Source organism: Aythya marila (assembly GCF_965140915.1).
Source record: "Aythya marila genome assembly, chromosome: 7".
NCBI lineage: Eukaryota > Metazoa > Chordata > Aves > Anseriformes > Anatidae > Aythya > Aythya marila.
This window is the reverse complement of record NC_139048.1, coordinates 16,633,144-16,651,469: the sequence shown is the minus strand read 5'-3', so window position 1 is coordinate 16,651,469 and position 18,326 is coordinate 16,633,144. Positions and strand designations below refer to the sequence as shown.

The 18,326-nt window shown below is 36.6% G+C and overlaps 1 protein-coding gene across 1 annotated transcript in view; it reads right to left on the bottom strand.

Annotated features, from left to right (window-relative positions):
• PDE6C (phosphodiesterase 6C) overlaps positions 1-7,113 on the bottom strand; it is a gene marked incomplete at its 5' end in the record, with an annotated part of 28,782 nt that extends 21,669 nt beyond the window's left edge. Inside the window, one exon of the mRNA XM_082764308.1 lies at positions 6,634-7,113. Within this exon, the coding sequence (XP_082620434.1) occupies positions 6,634-7,113 (480 nt within the window). The remainder of the gene's footprint in view (positions 1-6,633) is intronic.
• Between the last annotated feature and the right edge of the window lie 11,213 nt (positions 7,114-18,326).

The following is an 18,326-nucleotide window of genomic DNA, read 5'->3' as shown; positions in this document are numbered from 1 at the left end:
ATTATACTTTACAATTACATTGCTGTTTTTTTTGTTGTTGTTGTTGTTTGTTTGTTTGCTTGTTTGTTTCAAAAATCAGTGTTACTTTATTGTTTCTAAAAATTTCTTATAGAAGGACCATCTATAAGAAGGAATCATTTTATCTTTCTTATTTCATGGTTCTCCCTGCAGATCTCAGTTCCTGTCTTAGGAGTGATGTTCATCTATGTTTCCTTTTAGCAGTCTTGAAAGACCTTATGTCTTTCATGACAAATTCTGCCTTGCTGGCTGGTTTTAGATATCCCACAATTCTTTAAGCAAATTATGAAAAAGAGTTGTCCAAGATTTCTAAACTTTCACAGGTTTTATTCTATGCCGAACTTGATAATAATTATTATTATAATTGAAGATGATTGTTCTAATGTTCATTCAACCATCATTCAGTATTTAATAATGGAAGAGCACCATGTTATCTTAGGATTGACATCTTAGCTACACTGTGCTCCATAACACTGAGCTAAGTCTTGAGCATTTCTGATTGGATTAATGGCAAAATGCAGCTGGAGTCACGTGAGTTTGACACTACTCAAAACCTTCAGAACAAACTCCTTAGCATAATCACTCAGCAAATGTAAATTTGATCAGAAAATGCAAAAAATATTTTAAGTAATGAGTGTAATCATTGTTACTTTGGTTTCCATGGTACATACAAAGATGTGTAATTTATATAAATTCAAGAAAGAAAGAGAAAGGGAGAATTCTGAAAAGGAATGCTATTGAAGGTATAAAGGAATATGGAACCCACTTCCCAGTTTGGCCAGTCAGGGTGAAGTCTCACTGTATTGGTTCATCTGAACCAATAGGAACAGCAGCTGTAAGTTTTTAGTACTGAGGCTTCTCACATCTCCAGTATACTTCCTTAGTTTCAATTGCTTATCATCTGGCCCACCATCAACACCTTCACTGCATGTGGTTTGCAGCATTAGGAAATGAGACTGTCTCATAAATCTTTGCTTTTTTGACTGGGGGCCCTGCTATGAAGCAACATGGTAGCATTTTGTCCATGTCCCGCAGATGACATTTACGCCTTGGTTTGCCCTTATTCCCAGTTTTCACCATGACTTCCATTCTTACTTTCTTCCTTCTTGTGTTGTTTCTGAGTGACTTGTCAGTACCTTGCTGTGCAGTCACTTCCCCATTTTAAGGTCAGCAAAGTGCACCTGATATCACAGTGGACAAGAAGCAGTAAGACTTAATCCTGCAGCTATGGTGGTAGACAGCCGATGCCTATTTTCCTCCACCTCTTTCCTATTATGAAGCACAGAGGAAGAGGGACTTTCTGGGAGCACTTGCAGTTATGACTATTTTGCACTTGCAGTTATGACTATTTTGCTGCTATCCGCACAGTGGACTGCAGGTTCTGGGTTGGATAGGTCAGCCCAAACTGTAGAAATACATCATCCTTCAGTTGTAGGATGACCAGACATGGGTCTGGAGCACTACAGGAAGGGAAACCATAGGAGGTGGTGACATCAGGAGCCAGCATCACACTGTCATCATTATCACATGATTTTTTGCACAATCTTTACATGTTTCTTTTTTATTGTCTGGTAGTCTGCGGTATTTTTTCCTCTTCCTGATATTTGTTATTCTACTGATTGTCTTGCATTGGCTCAGATTTTTCAAACAAAATTTTTACTGCTGAGTTGTAGTACTATATTATTTCTCCTTATCCTATTCTCAACTCACAAATGTTTCTGTTTTGTAATGATACAATTGAATCTGAATGGAATATTAAAAGCATTTAGCATCAGCTATGAAAATAAAGTTCTGATTCAAAACCAATTAGTTAAATGATTTGGCCATTTGTTAGAAAACATTCAAAAAATCAAGTTTTGTCAGGGAAGTAAGACAGATGCATTTTTACATGTAGCTTACTAGTATAACAGAACAAATTGACTTTGATACCTTCAAGATCATTAGAGTTTTGAAAATGAAAGTAAATAGAAACTAATATATATTTGAGAGCATTTGGGGGTTAAACTTCAGTCATGTCACTTTTCAATGATTTTCTGCTTTCTGGCCATGGTTAGTGGATATTTTGCAACTTTTTCAAAATGAATCTTTATTATGTTGCTAGAAGTCATTTTTTCACATATAGCAAGAAAATAAGGCTGAAAGGGAACTTTTCATTTGTAATTTTTAATATTTGTTCTTCCTTCCATTTTGAGAGCTTTCCTCTTTTAACACAAGTTAATTCAAAATAAGAATAAAAGCTATCTGGGGTTGGTTTGTTTGCTTGTTTCCTGGAGGGCATGATTAATATAAACTTCTTCATATGTTAAAATATTTTCTTGAAAGTTGACTGAATTTTTGTCATATGTTTATACTCAATATAGCAAATATTAACTGGAAAAAATGGAAATCTATTTCTCTCTTATAATAACAATCAGTTTGTTATCAAGATGACAATATAAAATGGAGGAACAGATATTTACATGTACAATGCAGAGTCTTTCTAGGTAAAAAGCTACCTCTTCATTTTTTCCCTATGCTTACTTTTTCTTGGGATTGTTTCATTCAATTCTCACTGCTTTTGAAACATTTAGGAAGGTAGTTCTTCTGTAGCATTGTGTATCTTTGCTCTCATTTGTTCTAATCTTATGAGTTTTGAATTTTTTTCTGAAGAATTTCCATCTAAAGTTAATTTCATGATTGTCCTCTGGCCTTTGGAGCATTATTTAACATCAATATGTTGGATACTTGGGGTTCTTCTCCAAGATCGTGTTGCTAGGGGCCTAGCAGAAGATGAGTTAAGAACCGAGAATCTCATTAGCAAGAGACTGCCATGCTCCACCACAAAGTGATTCCCATTCTTCTGCCTTCTTCCTCCATAATCCTTTCCCTCTGCCATGTTCAGGTCAACCAGTTGTGTCATTCACCTGTGCTTTTCCAGTGCTTTATATTTTCAACATCGATGTGCCTGATTCCATCAACCTCTTCTTGTCACAGGATGAAGTCTAAGATCATTGCCTGATCCCAAGGCCACTGCTGTGTGTTACCAGAATGCCTGCTTACACCCAGGCGCTGGACAGCAGCTCCGGGTCCAAGCCTACTCACTGGCACGTGGGAGTTCAAAGCACTGAGCGGCAATATCACACTTCCTTTTGCTTCTCTTCCTTTTTCAAATTGTCTTTAACTTGAATCTACACCAAACTGTAAAAATAAGAGAAGGGATGGAGTGTCTCTTGGGAGTTCAAAGCACTGAGCGGCAATATCACACTTCCTTTTGCTTCTCTTCCTTTTTCAAATTGTCTTTAACTTGAATCTACACCAAACTGTAAAAATAAGAGAAGGGATGGAGTGTCTCTTTGTTTTGGTTCCAGGCTCAGACAGCCTGAAGTCTAGGGATTCGTGTGTTCCCATGAACCTGAAATTCGTGTTAGTTCTGACAGGCCTGGCATTAAAGTCTCTCCCACCTTTTAATTATAGAGAAGTAGAGCTCCCAGAAAAAGGCTCATGCAAACTGAGGCTGGATCAATTTACAAAGGGATGATACAAGTGCTCACAACTTGAAGAAGTTTTTAAGATTGTTTGTATCACAGATCTCCAGCAGTTACACTAGGTGCCACAATAATCATTGCTCTGGCTGCTTAATTCGAGTTGGAAATAGCAGAATCTCTCCACGTTTAGGTCCCTTCGTGGAATTAATCCTAAAGCCTTCTAATATTTTTTATTTTTTTTTCCCACCACTTTATATTTTTTTTTTTCTCAACTATAATAAGGAAAATTATTTCTTGAGATTTCAATCTTTAGGAACATCTTCGTCTTCACATATATCTGAATTAGAAGCAGTAATGCAATAGTTTAAATGCATGGTGGATTAAAGCAAATATATTATTGTCTTCATTGTTGGCTCTTACAAGCTGAGACTGTGAGATTTTAATTCCTTGGAAGTCATGTTCCTCGTCTAACTAGTTCTTAGTTCTATTTGGAAGTAATACCTTAGGACATGATGTAAGGTAAACTCTTCTTTATCATTTTTTCAATGGTATCAGTTAATAATTAAAGGATAATAGCAGACATACCAAATCTTACGCAGTCTTTCAATTTACTGTGGAATTAGCATACTCTGCTAGGCCCTGGGAACAATGTGAGGCCAACCATCAGGGCAGTGGTCTTTCCTGGCCTCCTATATCTCACTGCTGTTAAATCCTGGATTAAACACTATTAGCTCTTGCAGTCAACAGGTCTGTAATCTCGTGGGGAGAGACTGTTCTTGCTACTAAGTTAATTATGGAAGGTCTGTATCTTTTCCTCTGCTTTTCTTTTCTGAAGCATTAGTCAGGATGAGGAGCTTCCTCACGTTTATTGGTACTTTTCCAGGTTGATGGAGATAATCCCTAAAGAACTGGCTCCCAGGCACTAGAAGTGGGGTCTTACATTTTTTTTCAAAGATTGATTGCTGTTGTGACCTTTTGTTACATTCCCTCTTGTTATACAGGGGTGGTGATTGAAGCATGACGATGTCTCGCTGTGGGTTTGTCAGTGTTGTCATATATTTAAGACTTTAAAATGCAATGCTGTCTGGATATGGATTCTGTCAACAATAGAAAGTGGTTAGACATGACATCCTTAAAGCACTGCAGGCATCTGGAATTATTCATTGTGCATTTTGTATTCTGACAAGACATTAGGGGCAAAAATCCTCTCTGACTTAAATCTGCTTGTCAGAATTTGGGTAGCAGACAATCTAGTTTGACTGAACTGCAAACAAACTGATTTTACAAATAATGATCTTTTCCAAGAAAGTGTGATAAAGGCCTCAGTGGCTGGCTGTTTTTTTCTGTCATGGACTGGTTATATTCCTTAAATATTACTGACTAAAATTGCACTTCTGGATTCCTTATAGAGATAAAATTCTGGTGACAGTAGTGGGAGCTTTGCCTATGTGGAAAGTATGGATTTGGACACTGAATTTTATTTGTTTTTATGTTTTAGTTTTACAAGTAGAGTGGAAATGCTGTCAATTTTGGGACCTTTTTGGTTATTTTCAAATAACAAACCTTGGTCCCAGTGAAGTCTCCGGGAGTTTTGATGACATCTAGTTATCAAATGTGGATGGACGGCCCCATGATTTAACTGTGTTTTTAAGTGTGACCTAGTGGCATGGACCTCAGTAATCCTAAATAAATAAATGAATGCCAAAGTAAAAATGATCTTAAAGTGACTGAATAATAGCTGAATAGATATTCAGCAGACATTGATTTATGCATGTAAAACATATACCTAGCAGTACTGGGTAGACAGAGAGGTACACTTAAAGGTATTCAAATTACATTTATCACAAAATTTTGAACAAGTCCTGCTTCAAGAACAGAAATATTTGGGCAGCCCTGCTCTAGGCACCTCTCACGTAATGATATTAAGGAGCAGTACAGTGTCTGATAGAAGGCACATCTTGCTTGATCCTCCTGATCTTTCTCATGTAATCAGCCTTATGAATTTAGAAGGATTATCCTCCAATCTTCCCATGTGGTGGTAAGAGGCAGTAAGTCATATGCTTCTTGTCAGAACAGCAGCCACTGAAGAAGGTGTCTCAGTGATCAGTTAAAAAACAAGTGATTTGTTTCCTCGTATCAGTCATTTTTCTGTTTGTTTCCATGATTCCTACTTACATCAGAGGTAGTTTACTATATACTGGAATGTTCTGTTCCCATAGGTTTACATTTTTGCTTGGTGTTAAGCTTTAAAAATAGTCCTTTATTTATTTGTCTGCCAACTTTTAACATGATAAAAAACATTACTTTTTGTTTACCTCCAGGAAAACCTAAATAATTATACTGTATAAAGACATTATTGCTTACATTGAGCTTAGGACACTGAGGTGGTTTCTATCTCTAAAATGCCCTAGAATTTTAAATTGACAGTTTAGGAAATATTGAGAAGACAGATATCATCTGGTATAATTATCTTAGCACCATTTGATTTTGCTGAGCTTCTCCATGTAAGATTAAGAGTTGAAGGTTAGCTGTTTTGTTTTCTTTTTTTTAAATACAACAATCAAAGCACCTTTTTATTTCCCTGTGTATTTCAAAGCAGGTTCTTAGATGGTTCTGAATAAATCTCTGGATCTGGACATACACTAAATTTGAAGCTACTTTAAATTCAAAGATAGATGTGAAGCTGGACATACATGTTGACATCATCTTCATTTGGGTTCATTCACCCCCCTTAGAAGGAAGCACTTTCATTATGAAAACTGCAAATTACTTATTCTGTGCTGTTATACACTCAATGGAATTTGACAAGGGATAGTACTTGCAAGCCTGTACTGGAAAACAGAGTAGGAGCCTGCCTGGTTCAATAGAAACACAAGTATTTGTTGGTCTCTATTAATCTAATGTTCTCCTTCCTTATTACAGCAAATTATATTTCAGTTATTATGCAAGGATAATGGAACTATCTCACTAGGCTACATGATGCAATTCTACTGGATTTTAAACATATTCTTCTGTTGGCTTTCTGATGGTTTTGGTCTGGATTTCTGTCTCTGAGATGTTTTTGAAGAGTGACTCCAAATCACAAGCCCTGTGCAGGAAGGAAGCTAAGTGTATGCACAGTCCCATTCCCCAAGAGAAGTCACTCACTTACCTTTTTCACATCAGGTATATTAAAAAACTTCTTGGTATGAGCAACCCATCCCGCTATCCCGATGTCCAAAGGAAAAACAGTCTCATTGTCTGGATGCACCAAATTCTCCTCAAAGGTGGAAGTTGGAGTGACATTGAGAAGCCTGGTAGCTACCTCTGGAATACCATTTCGGGAACGACAAATAAACATGCTACACCGATCAGCTGCCAGCAGCTGTGCCAACCTTTGCAGGGCTTTGTGCACTATCTTTTCCATAGTGCCTGCTTCATCCTGGATTTCTGTTAGCAGCTCAAAAAGTATGTTACACTCCTCCAAGCGGGACATGTCTTTGAAGCTGACTCCTTCCTTCACATCTCCAGGGCTCACTTTAAAGATACTTCCCAGCACTTCTGCCCTCATTTTTCTGTCGAAATATTCCTTGGCAAACTGGGGATTGTTCTCCAAATATTTTTCAACAGCATCTTTATTTACCTCACCCATTTTGGCTGGATTGTTCTTAGGATTTCTTTCAGAACTTCATCACCATCAAAGCAGGAGCGGTAGCAAGAAGTTAGGTACTAGTAAGAAAATGGTACGTTGTACATACTGTATAGCTATCAGGCATAGTACATTCTGCTTCCTCTGTGGCTTCCAAGCCTTCTGAAACTCTTGAGATATGACAGAAGGCACTGGCTTAGCATCTTCTTAGTGTGAGATCTTGGAGACTGCTAATTAAAGAGATGTCAGGACACTAAACCCCTAAGCATTCTTAGCTCATAAATCCTAAGGGAGTCGTTTTAGTATTTGAAACAAACCAATGAGTTCTCAGACCTTTTAAAATTGACTGAGGTGCAGATATGTATACATAAAAGATCTCTCCTTCATTCATAGTATATATATTGTACTATACACACAATTTTCCATTGCAACTTAATATGAGGAATTCCACTTAGCTATTTAGTCCACATAATACACGTGGGCTGACATGTACACGTGTATTTGTGTAAAGTGCTTAAAGGGAGGAAAACAATGTTACAGTGTTTTTTTTAATTGCAAAAATCAGTTTTCCTTCAGTAAGTCAGGAGATGATTGAAATTATATTACTAAAAGTAAATAATTAACAAGCTATACATGCATAAAACAGGTAAAATCCTAAAGACCTTAAAACAGTTTGAGCTTGATCTAGTAAAGGACCAGAATTTGACTCAGCACAGACAGATATGACTTATATGTAACTTTTTTCAAGAATAGATATAATCTAAATGAACGAATAAAATTTAAAAATGGCTTGAATACAAAATTAAGTTCAAAAGCCAGTCAAACTCTTAGTATAAATAAAGTATAAATGATCAGACAGGGTCCTGCAAGTAATGCAGTTTCTTCATGTGCCTTTTTGAAGAAAAAGTGGGAGATCTCTGCTCCATTAAATAGCATAAAAATTGCAGTAACTGACAAATTCCATGCAAAGAGGGAACGTTGAGGCTGGTCATAGCTTTATAACATGTTTAAAGTTTCTTACATTTGGGAGTTCATGATGACTCACATGAATTTTCTGTAAAGGGGGAGTGCAAAGAAGATGAAGGCAGCTTTAGGTCTGCTCCATTTTTCACTAATAAGTATTGAACTGTTTAAGTGTTCATGGCCAAGTTGGATGGGACTTTGAGCAGCCTGATCTAGTGGATGGTGTCCCTGCCCATGGCAGGGGATTGGAACTAGGTTAGGGTTCCTTCCAACCCAAACCATTCTATGATTCTAATAAGTTTATTTAAAAGAAGGGAAATAGCCCTCAGGAGTTCCATGGGTACAGGAGAGAAAGTCAGTTTGTAGTAACATATTTCAGTTCTGGTAACATCTAGTTTTCCTTCTTCTTGCTGAGGCTAAGAACATGTAATGTTCTTGAGAATCATAAGGCATGAGCATTTAATGGAACTTTTAAAAGCCTGTTATCTTTTACCCTTTAATAAAAGTATCAATGAATATCAATGAATATGGGCTTAATATTTAGCTATAAATACAGAATTTAAGAAATAACATATTATAGGTAGTGATGAATGAACATTGTTAGATTTTCAAAAACAAATTTTTAGCAGTAAAAATTCCATTTCATAGATTTTTGCAAGGACACTTTCTGCCACAAAAAAAAAAAAAATAAAATAAAATAAAATAAAATTATAAAGTCAAGGATTCCTCCTGACCTCTATTGTTACCATTTTTGTACATATAATGACATTTCCCAAATATTGCACAATAACATGGGTCTTCATTAGAAACTCCCTCATAATTCATCTTTAGTTTGACCATGTTAATAACACACAATGGCTTGGACTATGATCTGAACCAGAGACAGTGTCAGCTGAGGTACATTCACAGTACTCTGGAAACTTTCCTGGAAACTTAGAGTTGTAGAGTTGCGTAATTATATATGTTTGATTAAAAATGTGTTTTATGTACTGTTTCAGTTAGATTCCCAAAAGAACAGGTTCAGCATGATATTGTCATTCTGCTTCAAACCACACTGATTTGTTCATGATCTTTTTTATTGACTAGCAGATTCTTGAATTAACCATGACTTAAATCCTATTTCTTTGTGTTATGAAATGGCATGTACACAAATATTTTCATCTAGTTTTAAAAGTATTACTATTGTGTTTTTTTCTGGTTTTGTAAAAGTCAACGATTTTGTAAGTTTTTGTAAGGTACCTAGCAATTTTATTTTCATGTATGCCCATTTTCTTCCATATGAAAGGACACATAAACTGCTTATCATGGTTCCACCACATCTTCATTATGACCAATGTTTTTTTACAAATGATAAATTATGCTATTTAGTAATTTCAGATTTGTCTGAGTTGTCCTATAATCATTCTTAAATAATCAAAAAATTTTTTTTTCTCTTAATTAAGATTCACTCTTAGAATTGCACTCTTGATGTTAAGTGCTTGTGAAAGAAGAATCATAAATCAATAGAAGTTCTTTATGAGGTTTATATCTGAAAGATGTTTAAGTTGGCTTTTTTCAATAATTGCTATACTAGTCATGTTATGTTTCATAATAAACTCTATCTATATATTTATTAACTGAATACTAAGGCAAACCAAGAAGTTGAAATCATTCAATAAAAGTTAAAAAAGTTTGGTTTTATAACTTTTGTGTAAGTCCTAATTTTAGAGTTAGGAAAATATACTGTATCTATATTGGTGATTTTTGTTTGTTTTGTTTTACTAATGTTAGTACTTTAATGAATTTTGGAAATTAGATTAGTTCGGAGATCTGTCCTTCTAATATGATCTGTCATTCTAATATGCTAGAATAAGGCATATATTTCTATTCCAATTCTGTTCTCATTTTCTGCACATTTATATTTAGTAATGCAGATTCATATTTATATTTAAGTTTATCATAAAGTATACCAAAAATTATTTCATGTTTCCAGAACGAAGGTCTTCTGAATTTGGTTTTGCTATCATCCCTCCTAGTAATTGTCAATAAGATCACCTTTTAAGGAAATAGGTTTTAATTTAGGATCCATTATTCACCTGGAGGTTTACCACTGGAAGCTAACCTTGCGCAATCATTTTCATTGAATTTTTGAAGGCAAAACTAATATATTTTTGGCTTTGTTCCTTTTTCATGCTAAGATGGTTTGATTTAAAAACAGGATGAACATGGTGCTATATTTTTCAAATTGTTTTCATTTCAGAGAATATTGGAAATATTTTTACTCTGTGATGTACATTGTGATGCCATTTTCCTTTCATGTTCATAGTCACCACAGAAATCAAAACTATTTATAGAATAGTTCTTAGTAGTAGACCATTGCTGAGCCCTTGTGATACATGGAAATTCCTAAGAAGGATAACTGACAGACGTGGTTATTTAAATAGAATCCAGCAGCACGTAAATGTCAAAGGTATTTATAAGGTTTCCCAGTTCAGCTCAGTGTTTGTGTCTCAGTGTATCTGTCTATCTTGACAGCAATTATTGTGGTTTATTCAGTTATGATTTTCAGAAGAAATATAGATCAAATGTGTTTATTTCAATTGCATGGCTTTATGCGTGGATGATTTTGTGGCCAATGTCTGGATATAGAAGAAATAATTGTTCAGAAATACATTATTTTTTTCTAAATGGCTAGGCTGTGAGAATGGCTTCTATAGATATTTACAATCAGTACTGTGTGCCACTGATGCAGCCAGTTCTCTGGCACTGATATGTTTTGGTATCACTGATCTGGTATTTTTGCGGATGCTTCAACTTTGCTTTTCAACGTCAACTTTTGTGTTTCTTTTAAAACAATTTTCTACTTGAAAAAGTAATCTTAAAAATGCAAATGCTGAAAACAGTAAGTTAGCTGCTTTTTCCATATGACTGCAAGTTTTCATGATCCCTTAAAACTTCCAAAGATTATCTTTGGGGTTTCATGAAACAAGTAGAGATTTTAACCTCTAGGGAAGGGTTCATAAAGTAAGCAGTCAGTCTAGCATAGAGGAGTGAACCTGGGCTGCCAGATGCACCACAGCTTTGACCATGATGGATTTCTTGGTAGCTTGGCATGAATTTTAGTATACGGACTGTGCAAAGGACAGAAGCTTTTTAATCTTCATCTCATCCCCTCTTTATTTCTTGATGATCTTAGTTTACCTCACCATTTTTTATTACTGTTTCCCACCAGTAAAATGGGGTTAATATTTATATGCATGTTACAGGAATATTGCAGCAGATGATTAGCATGTATGTGGAGAAGGCTTAGGAAACTTTTGCGCATACAGAAATGTTCACAGAGTTTTTCTGTTTTTCTTTTTTATTGTCAATACATATTTTTTTAATGTTCTGTGGGGTGTCTGAGAGTTTTGCAATAACAAACAATTCTGATTTTATAAGGCTCAGCTGACAACTTGCCATAAGTTCTTAGACCATATCAAAAAGGAGTCATATTTTGCAGAGAATTTGCATTCATTTTGCCTATTTAAATCTAATGCTTTCCTTTCCTCTCTTAGCAAGTACATTTTATGTTGGTTTCTCTAATCTAAAAAGCATTTAAACATGTAAAAAATCTCAATCTAGAAGTTGAGATAATATATTACAACTAACATAGATAATATGAGATAATATAGTACAATTATGAGCTATGAGATAGTATAGTACAATTTACATGTGATAGGACAAGTTTTAAACTGGGTGAGGGGAGATTTAGATTCAGTGTTGGGAGGAGATTCTTCACCACGACAGTGGTGGAGGGCTGGGCAGGTTGCCCCAAAGGGCTGTAGATGCCCCATCCCTGGAGGTGTACAAGGCCGGGTTGGATGGGGCCCTGGGCAACCTGATCTAGTGTGTGGCATCCCTGGCTATGGCAGTGGGGTTGGAACCAGGTGATCTTTAAGGTCCCTTCCAACCTGAGCTATTCTATGATTCTATTATTTTAGATTTAAAATAACAAAATCTCACTTTTATTTCTTACCGATCTGCTCAAAGTAATGTCAAAAGTAGGTAGCTAGTAGAGAAATAATTGCAAAGCTTCCACTGTGAAGAAACCTTCCAATAAAACAGAGCTATGACAATGTATTAAAAAGGTAATTATTGATAACGTATTTCTATCTATTGCCAAGAAAATGTTTTCCAAAGGCATAAAGTCTCTTCTAAATTGCTCTTTGGCACTCTTCCTTTCCTTGCGCACTACTCTGGACAATATCTCCCCCTGAATGCCTTCCTGTTTACACAGAGCGTTACTTTATAGAAATTATTTGTAAGGCAGGAAAAACAACAAGGATAATCAGAAGAAGCTGATCTTTGATTTTTTCTTTCTTTCTTTCTTTCTCTCTCTCTCTTTTTTTTTTTTTTTTTTTTTTTCCTTGGCATTTACTGATGACTGTGAGTTGCTGTTGGTTACTGTTTCATGTTTCAACTTGAATTGTTTGTTACAGTAAATGCCATCCTAAAGTTTTGTGTGGACATCCCCTGAAAAGGAGTCAGATCCTAATAATTACACTGTAGGTGCTATGCCACAATTACATGCTGTGAGTAATATTTGTAAGGTGCAGAGCTTGGTTTAATTTAGATTAGTTTACTGAAAAATACTGTAAAGTAGAGGCTTTGAAGTGGTTAATAGAGATGAAAGAGCTGACTTTGAGAGGTTTCCCACACTTTGCATGCCAATCACCAGCTCCATTCTCTGAGCAGCTGCTTTTCCACCTGTCAGAAAGCAGCTGTGGATACAGGGTTTACCCACTGTCTGCCATCGCTCTGGTCTGTGTCAAGGACAAGCCACGTGTAGCTTAATGACAGTAAACCTGCCCAAAAGCAGATGTAACTAATACGGAAGCTTTTGGTGTGTTACACTGTTTATTGTATGATTACATATAGCAGCCAGGTATTTTTTGTTTTCTTTTCCCTCTGAGCAAAACAATTTTGCCTGTCACTCTAAGTGCTCCAAAATGCTTTCACAAACATACAAGGCTGCAACCATATGCCAAAAACTATTAAACATCCCAGCTAATCATCACTGAAAGGCACCTGCTTCCAGAGTTAAATGTACCTGCTGTTTACACCAGGCATGCACTTACTCTATAAAATATTTGGAGCAGAAAGTTAAGAGTAATTGAAATGACAAGAAAAATACAGCTGCTGGCTTGTAGTTCCCCAACCTGAAAGCTGGCCAGTACACTGGGGATTAATATCCATCTCTTCAAATCTGGGTTCTCCCCTAAGCTCTTTAAAGACACATGAACAAGGCTTGGATTTACATTGTCCCTGCAGCACAGTGTTGTCTAGGAGGTTTCATTAGTCTCAGATAGAGTGGTGCCATTAGCTGTAAAGGTTTATTTCACGGAGAATTTCTATGATTTTATAATTCCAATTTGAGCATAATTAGACCTGCTTTAAATTCATCTCAATCGAAACTTATTAGAGAAAAGAAGAAGATAGCTTTTTATCATAAGTCAGTGTATTCATGGATCTGTGTCTGGACATAGACTAAACAAGAAGAGATACTGACTTTTGTAAGTTGTGGGGTTTGTTGTTACTGTTTTAGTTTTGTTTTGTAATTTGCTTTTGTGGGCTCTGTGAAGCTTGCTAATGAAATGAACATACAAAAGTGAGTTTTGAACTTGCTTCCTTGATTCTGGGTGGTATGAACTTGGCGTGCTGCAGAAGTAGTATGCTAAATGGGCAGTAGGAAAGAGCACCCTTCAGCCAATTCAGAAGCAGTCTTGCCTATCTGCACAGGCATCTGCATCTTCCCCCCTCTTTCATCATTTTGTAATAAAAGGCCTACCCAGACTTTATGGACTTATGGGACAAAAATTCTATGTGATGTCTCTCACCAGTGCTGACTAAAGAGCCAACACTCTTCCGAATGCAACCCAGGAGGCTGCTGGTGTTTGCTACAAAGGCGTGTTACTGGTTCACATTCAACTTCTTGTCTACCAGGACCACTTAGTCTTCTGCAGAGCTGCTTCCTAGATGGTCAGACCCCAGTCCATTCTGGTGCATGGGGTTTTTCCTCCCCAGGTGTAGGACTTCACATTTTCTTTTGCTGAACTTCATGAGATTTCTGCTGGCCCATTCCTCCAGCCTGTGGAGGTCCCTCTGAATGGCAGCACAACCCTCTGGTGTACCAGCCATTCCGCACAGTTCTGTGGTCTTCAAAGTTGGCCCTGAACTTTGATCCTGAATAGGCCAAAATCCATCCTCCTGATACCTAAGGTTGTTATCCATCTTGTTCCCTCTTCTCAGGAACCTGAACCCCACCATCTCATTTCACTGCAGCCAAGGCTGCCCTTGACCTTCACATCTCCAACCATTTCTTTCTTGTTTTTAAGAATCAGGTTTAGCAGAGTGTTTCCCCCCATTGCTTCCTCAATCATCTATGTCAGAAGGTTATAGTCAATGTGCTCCCTAATCCTACCTGGATCATCATCCATCCCAAGGCAGAGCCCTATCCAGCCCCACTTATTTCTCACATAAAGGGTGATTCACCTTCTTTGCCAACCTGGCCTGTCGTTCCTTCAGAGCCTGTATCCAGCACTCCAGCTGTGTCAGCCACCTCATGACATCTCCAGCTCCTCCTGCTTGTTCCCCATGCCGTATGTGTTAGTGTACAGGTGTGTAAGAGAGGTGCCTGATCATGCTGATTTCCCAGAGGAGGTCTGAGAGCTCCCCCCATGACAATGTCCTGTAGGCATCCTTTTATTTATGTGCATACACTTGAATTTTGACTTTTCTATTTGATTTCAAGGCTCACTCGATTGTTGGGTGTCATCCCCTGCCCTGTCACTCATGGGTTAAAACTCTTCGCACTAGCTTGGCCAGCCTGTTGGCAGAGACATCTCTACATCTTTCTTTCAAGTTTATTTTCATTTTAGTAGGACATCTAGAAAAACACTTCAGAATCACAATCCCTACCAATGTTTGGTGAAGAGAATAAAGTCACCACTTTAAATTAAGTTTATTATTTTTTTGTTATAAAGAGTCCAGTGTAAATATACTCCTTCAAGCAGAGTATCACGTCATTAAATTACAAAAACATGCAGCGCACAGGCTGGCATGGTGCAAAGACCTGTATTTTCAGTTTAATGCTGTCCTTGACCTCTGTACTCAGACTGCCACCAAGGGGAACAGTTGTGATGGTGACAGTGTACATAGCTGTCCCTTGCAAAGTACACGGAGCTCCTTGGCTCAGCTCACACCAGTTGTTGTCCTTTGTTTGTAAGAGCCTGGTTCCACACGGCTGGGGCTCCGCTCGGATCCACCACTCTGTGCACACAGCACTCAGTCGTTCCCCTGCAAAATCTGCCTCTGAGAGTTTAATGGATACCCGTGTTTGTGCATGGCACTCCATAAATAAATAACCATGCAAACACAGCACGAAGCCTCTCAGTTGGTGTGCAGTCTGGCTGGAAATGGATGCTCTGTTTCCTCTTACCAGTTCTTTGAGTCAGCTTTCTCCTAAGAGATAGACTTACTCTTGTGACCATAAATAAAAATCTAGTTATTTTAATATTTAAAGCTTCAATGTTTCAGCATTAAAAAAATTTTAAATGGTAATTTGACTCTCACTCCTTTTTTATTATGCAATTATAAGTGAAACTAAAATAGGTCCTACAATGAAAGCTTTTTTCTGCCATTTGCTCTGAAAATCTCACCTTTTCTGCATATTTTCTGTCATTATTCCTAATGGAAAATATTACAGAATTTTACGAGCTATTAATGTAAAAAATAATCTAAATGCAAAATCACTGCCAGAAGCTAACCCTTTATGGCAAAGGTAGAAGGCTTCTTTCATCCTCAATTAAATAGTTTTAAGAAATACATACCCACTTTTAAAAACTTTCTGTAATGTTCAAAATATGCTGCCAGTTTCAAATGTTGGAATGGAAAGTCATATATGAAATTTATCAAGTTGGCAACTCAGCACAAGTTTTGTTAATTTATGTCTTACATTAGAAGCTATTTCCATGTTTATGTTATTGATATTTCAATTAATCTTTTAAATTTAATTGTCTAAGCTTTCCCAGAATCCATCAATCATTTGATGCCATTTACTTGATCTCTGCATGTTGGTCTCAGATTCAGTTGAAATCCTTGCCCAAATTCTGTTCCTCTCTGTTTGCCTGAGAAGTAGAAACCTGCAAAGGCTATATCCTGGTTCCAAAGATCTAGATGAGGATCACTTGCTGGCACCATTTCTCAACAGAGCCCATAGCCCAAGACAATCCAAATGATTAACTGAGGCACTGTTTATCAGTTTACATATGAGTTTAGCTGGCATAGCTGCATCTGTTAGGACTGAGAAAAAATTCACCCTTGAATTGCCATAACAATGCTAGCCTGCCAGCAGCTTCCCCTCCTTCCTCCACTACAATACCAATCCTGATATAACTGGCTTAGCAGAGGAGCCTTTTTGCCTAAAAAGTTTGTCTCATTGAACCAAAGGAGCGCTTTACCAGCATTTGTGAAAGGACTTCATCAATGTTAGCCGTGTCTCAGCTAGGCAGAGTTGGAAATACAGGCAAACCAGATGAGGCAGAGAGCCAGACTTTTCCAATATGACCTCAAATCCTACTGACTTGTCCAGGTCCTCTTCTGCAGTTGTTGAGATCTGACTTAGAAATACTGGTGTGACTGCACTGCCACAAATCCACGATGACAGCAGTTCAGAAAAAGGGTTTTCTCTGGCATTTCCTGGAGTTTGTAGAGATCCCAGGCCTGAGGAACTGAATGAATGATAAGTTATAATTGCTAAGTCTTTGCCAGGCACCTCCACCAGATGAGCTGCCAAACATTGCTGAGGTCATCGGAGGCACACAGTTAAAGAAATGCTGTGCCATGGCTGATACAAAATACAATTATTTTGATTTATTATTGTTGATGACCTCAGATTAATTTAAGAGACTGAAATGGCTCTAATATATATTTAGAACTGATTTTATAAAAAATTAACAGAAGCAAATTTTCATTTTGGTGAAACTTGGATTGGTCTCCTTTCTGTAAAGCTGCTGAGGACAACATTGCAAGTATAATGGGACTAGTGACCTAGATTTTCAGAGGTTGCCAGATCTCATCAGATTTTGATTAATTTGGATGCATGACCATAGACACCTTTGAAAACCTCTGCCATAGATTTTTCATGGATAATTATGTTATCGACAAAACTTTGTAGGTATAGGTTTGATCCTGAAAGAACCTCTCTGGGATTATAAATCTGTATACAGATTTTTGAAGAAGACAAAAGTAAGAGAAATAACAATGTTTTACAAACTGGCAGAGAATAAAGAGAGAATTGTTTTCTTTGGTAATAAAGACAGTAAGAAATTTAAAGTTTATAAATAAAGCCATTATCTTTCAGTCATGTGAAACTGAATGAAGAAAATTCATGTTGATTTTGATCTTGTAAATATGATGAATTCATATATTAATACTAGTGTGTGCTTTTTAAAACTTTTGTAAAAATCTGTATATATAACACCATTGCTAGATGATGGTGCAAGGTTTTAAAGCTTGCTAGCAGGATATAGATTTCTGTTGCTCCTCAGTCTGTGTGGAAATTAGCAAACCTGAAATCTCATTTAAAAATGTAAATACTGGCTTTTTGAAAGGCTACTGTTGAACGTTTTAAGACAATTAATATCCATTGAATTTTTCTGGTTACCTGTGTTAAATAGTTTCTTTACTCAAAAAAAAAAAAAAAAAAAAAAAAAAAAAAAAAAAAGTTTAACAGTTTAACATTAAATATAATATAAAGTGTCTGATGATATCCAGGGAATCAAAGGCTTCAGAACAGACTTTAACAGCCCAGAGCATTTTATGTTTGAGAGTGTGAAGAAAAACATAGTACTCTCTATGCAAAAAGGTTCCAATGCAAAGCAGAAAAAAAAGAATAGCATATAAACCCAGCCACTGTGTGCATTACATATGAAAAAGATTGTAAAGGGCAGCAACAGTAAAAAGTTTAATTTTTTTTAGTATATAAAAGGAACAGAAGGGTGAAACATTTCTTGGAAACTGCTGAATAAACTTTTATTTCTGTACACCCACTATTGAAATATTTTTATGCTTCATCAATATCTCCATATTTGAATTATATTTTTATTTAATTCTGAAAGTAATGAACACAAACCCTTCCCCTAACAGGCTTCTGCCTTTATTCTTTCAAAAACTGGAAGGTGAAATAAGTAGGTGAATGAGTTCTCTTGGTAACGATCATTCCTACCCTACTC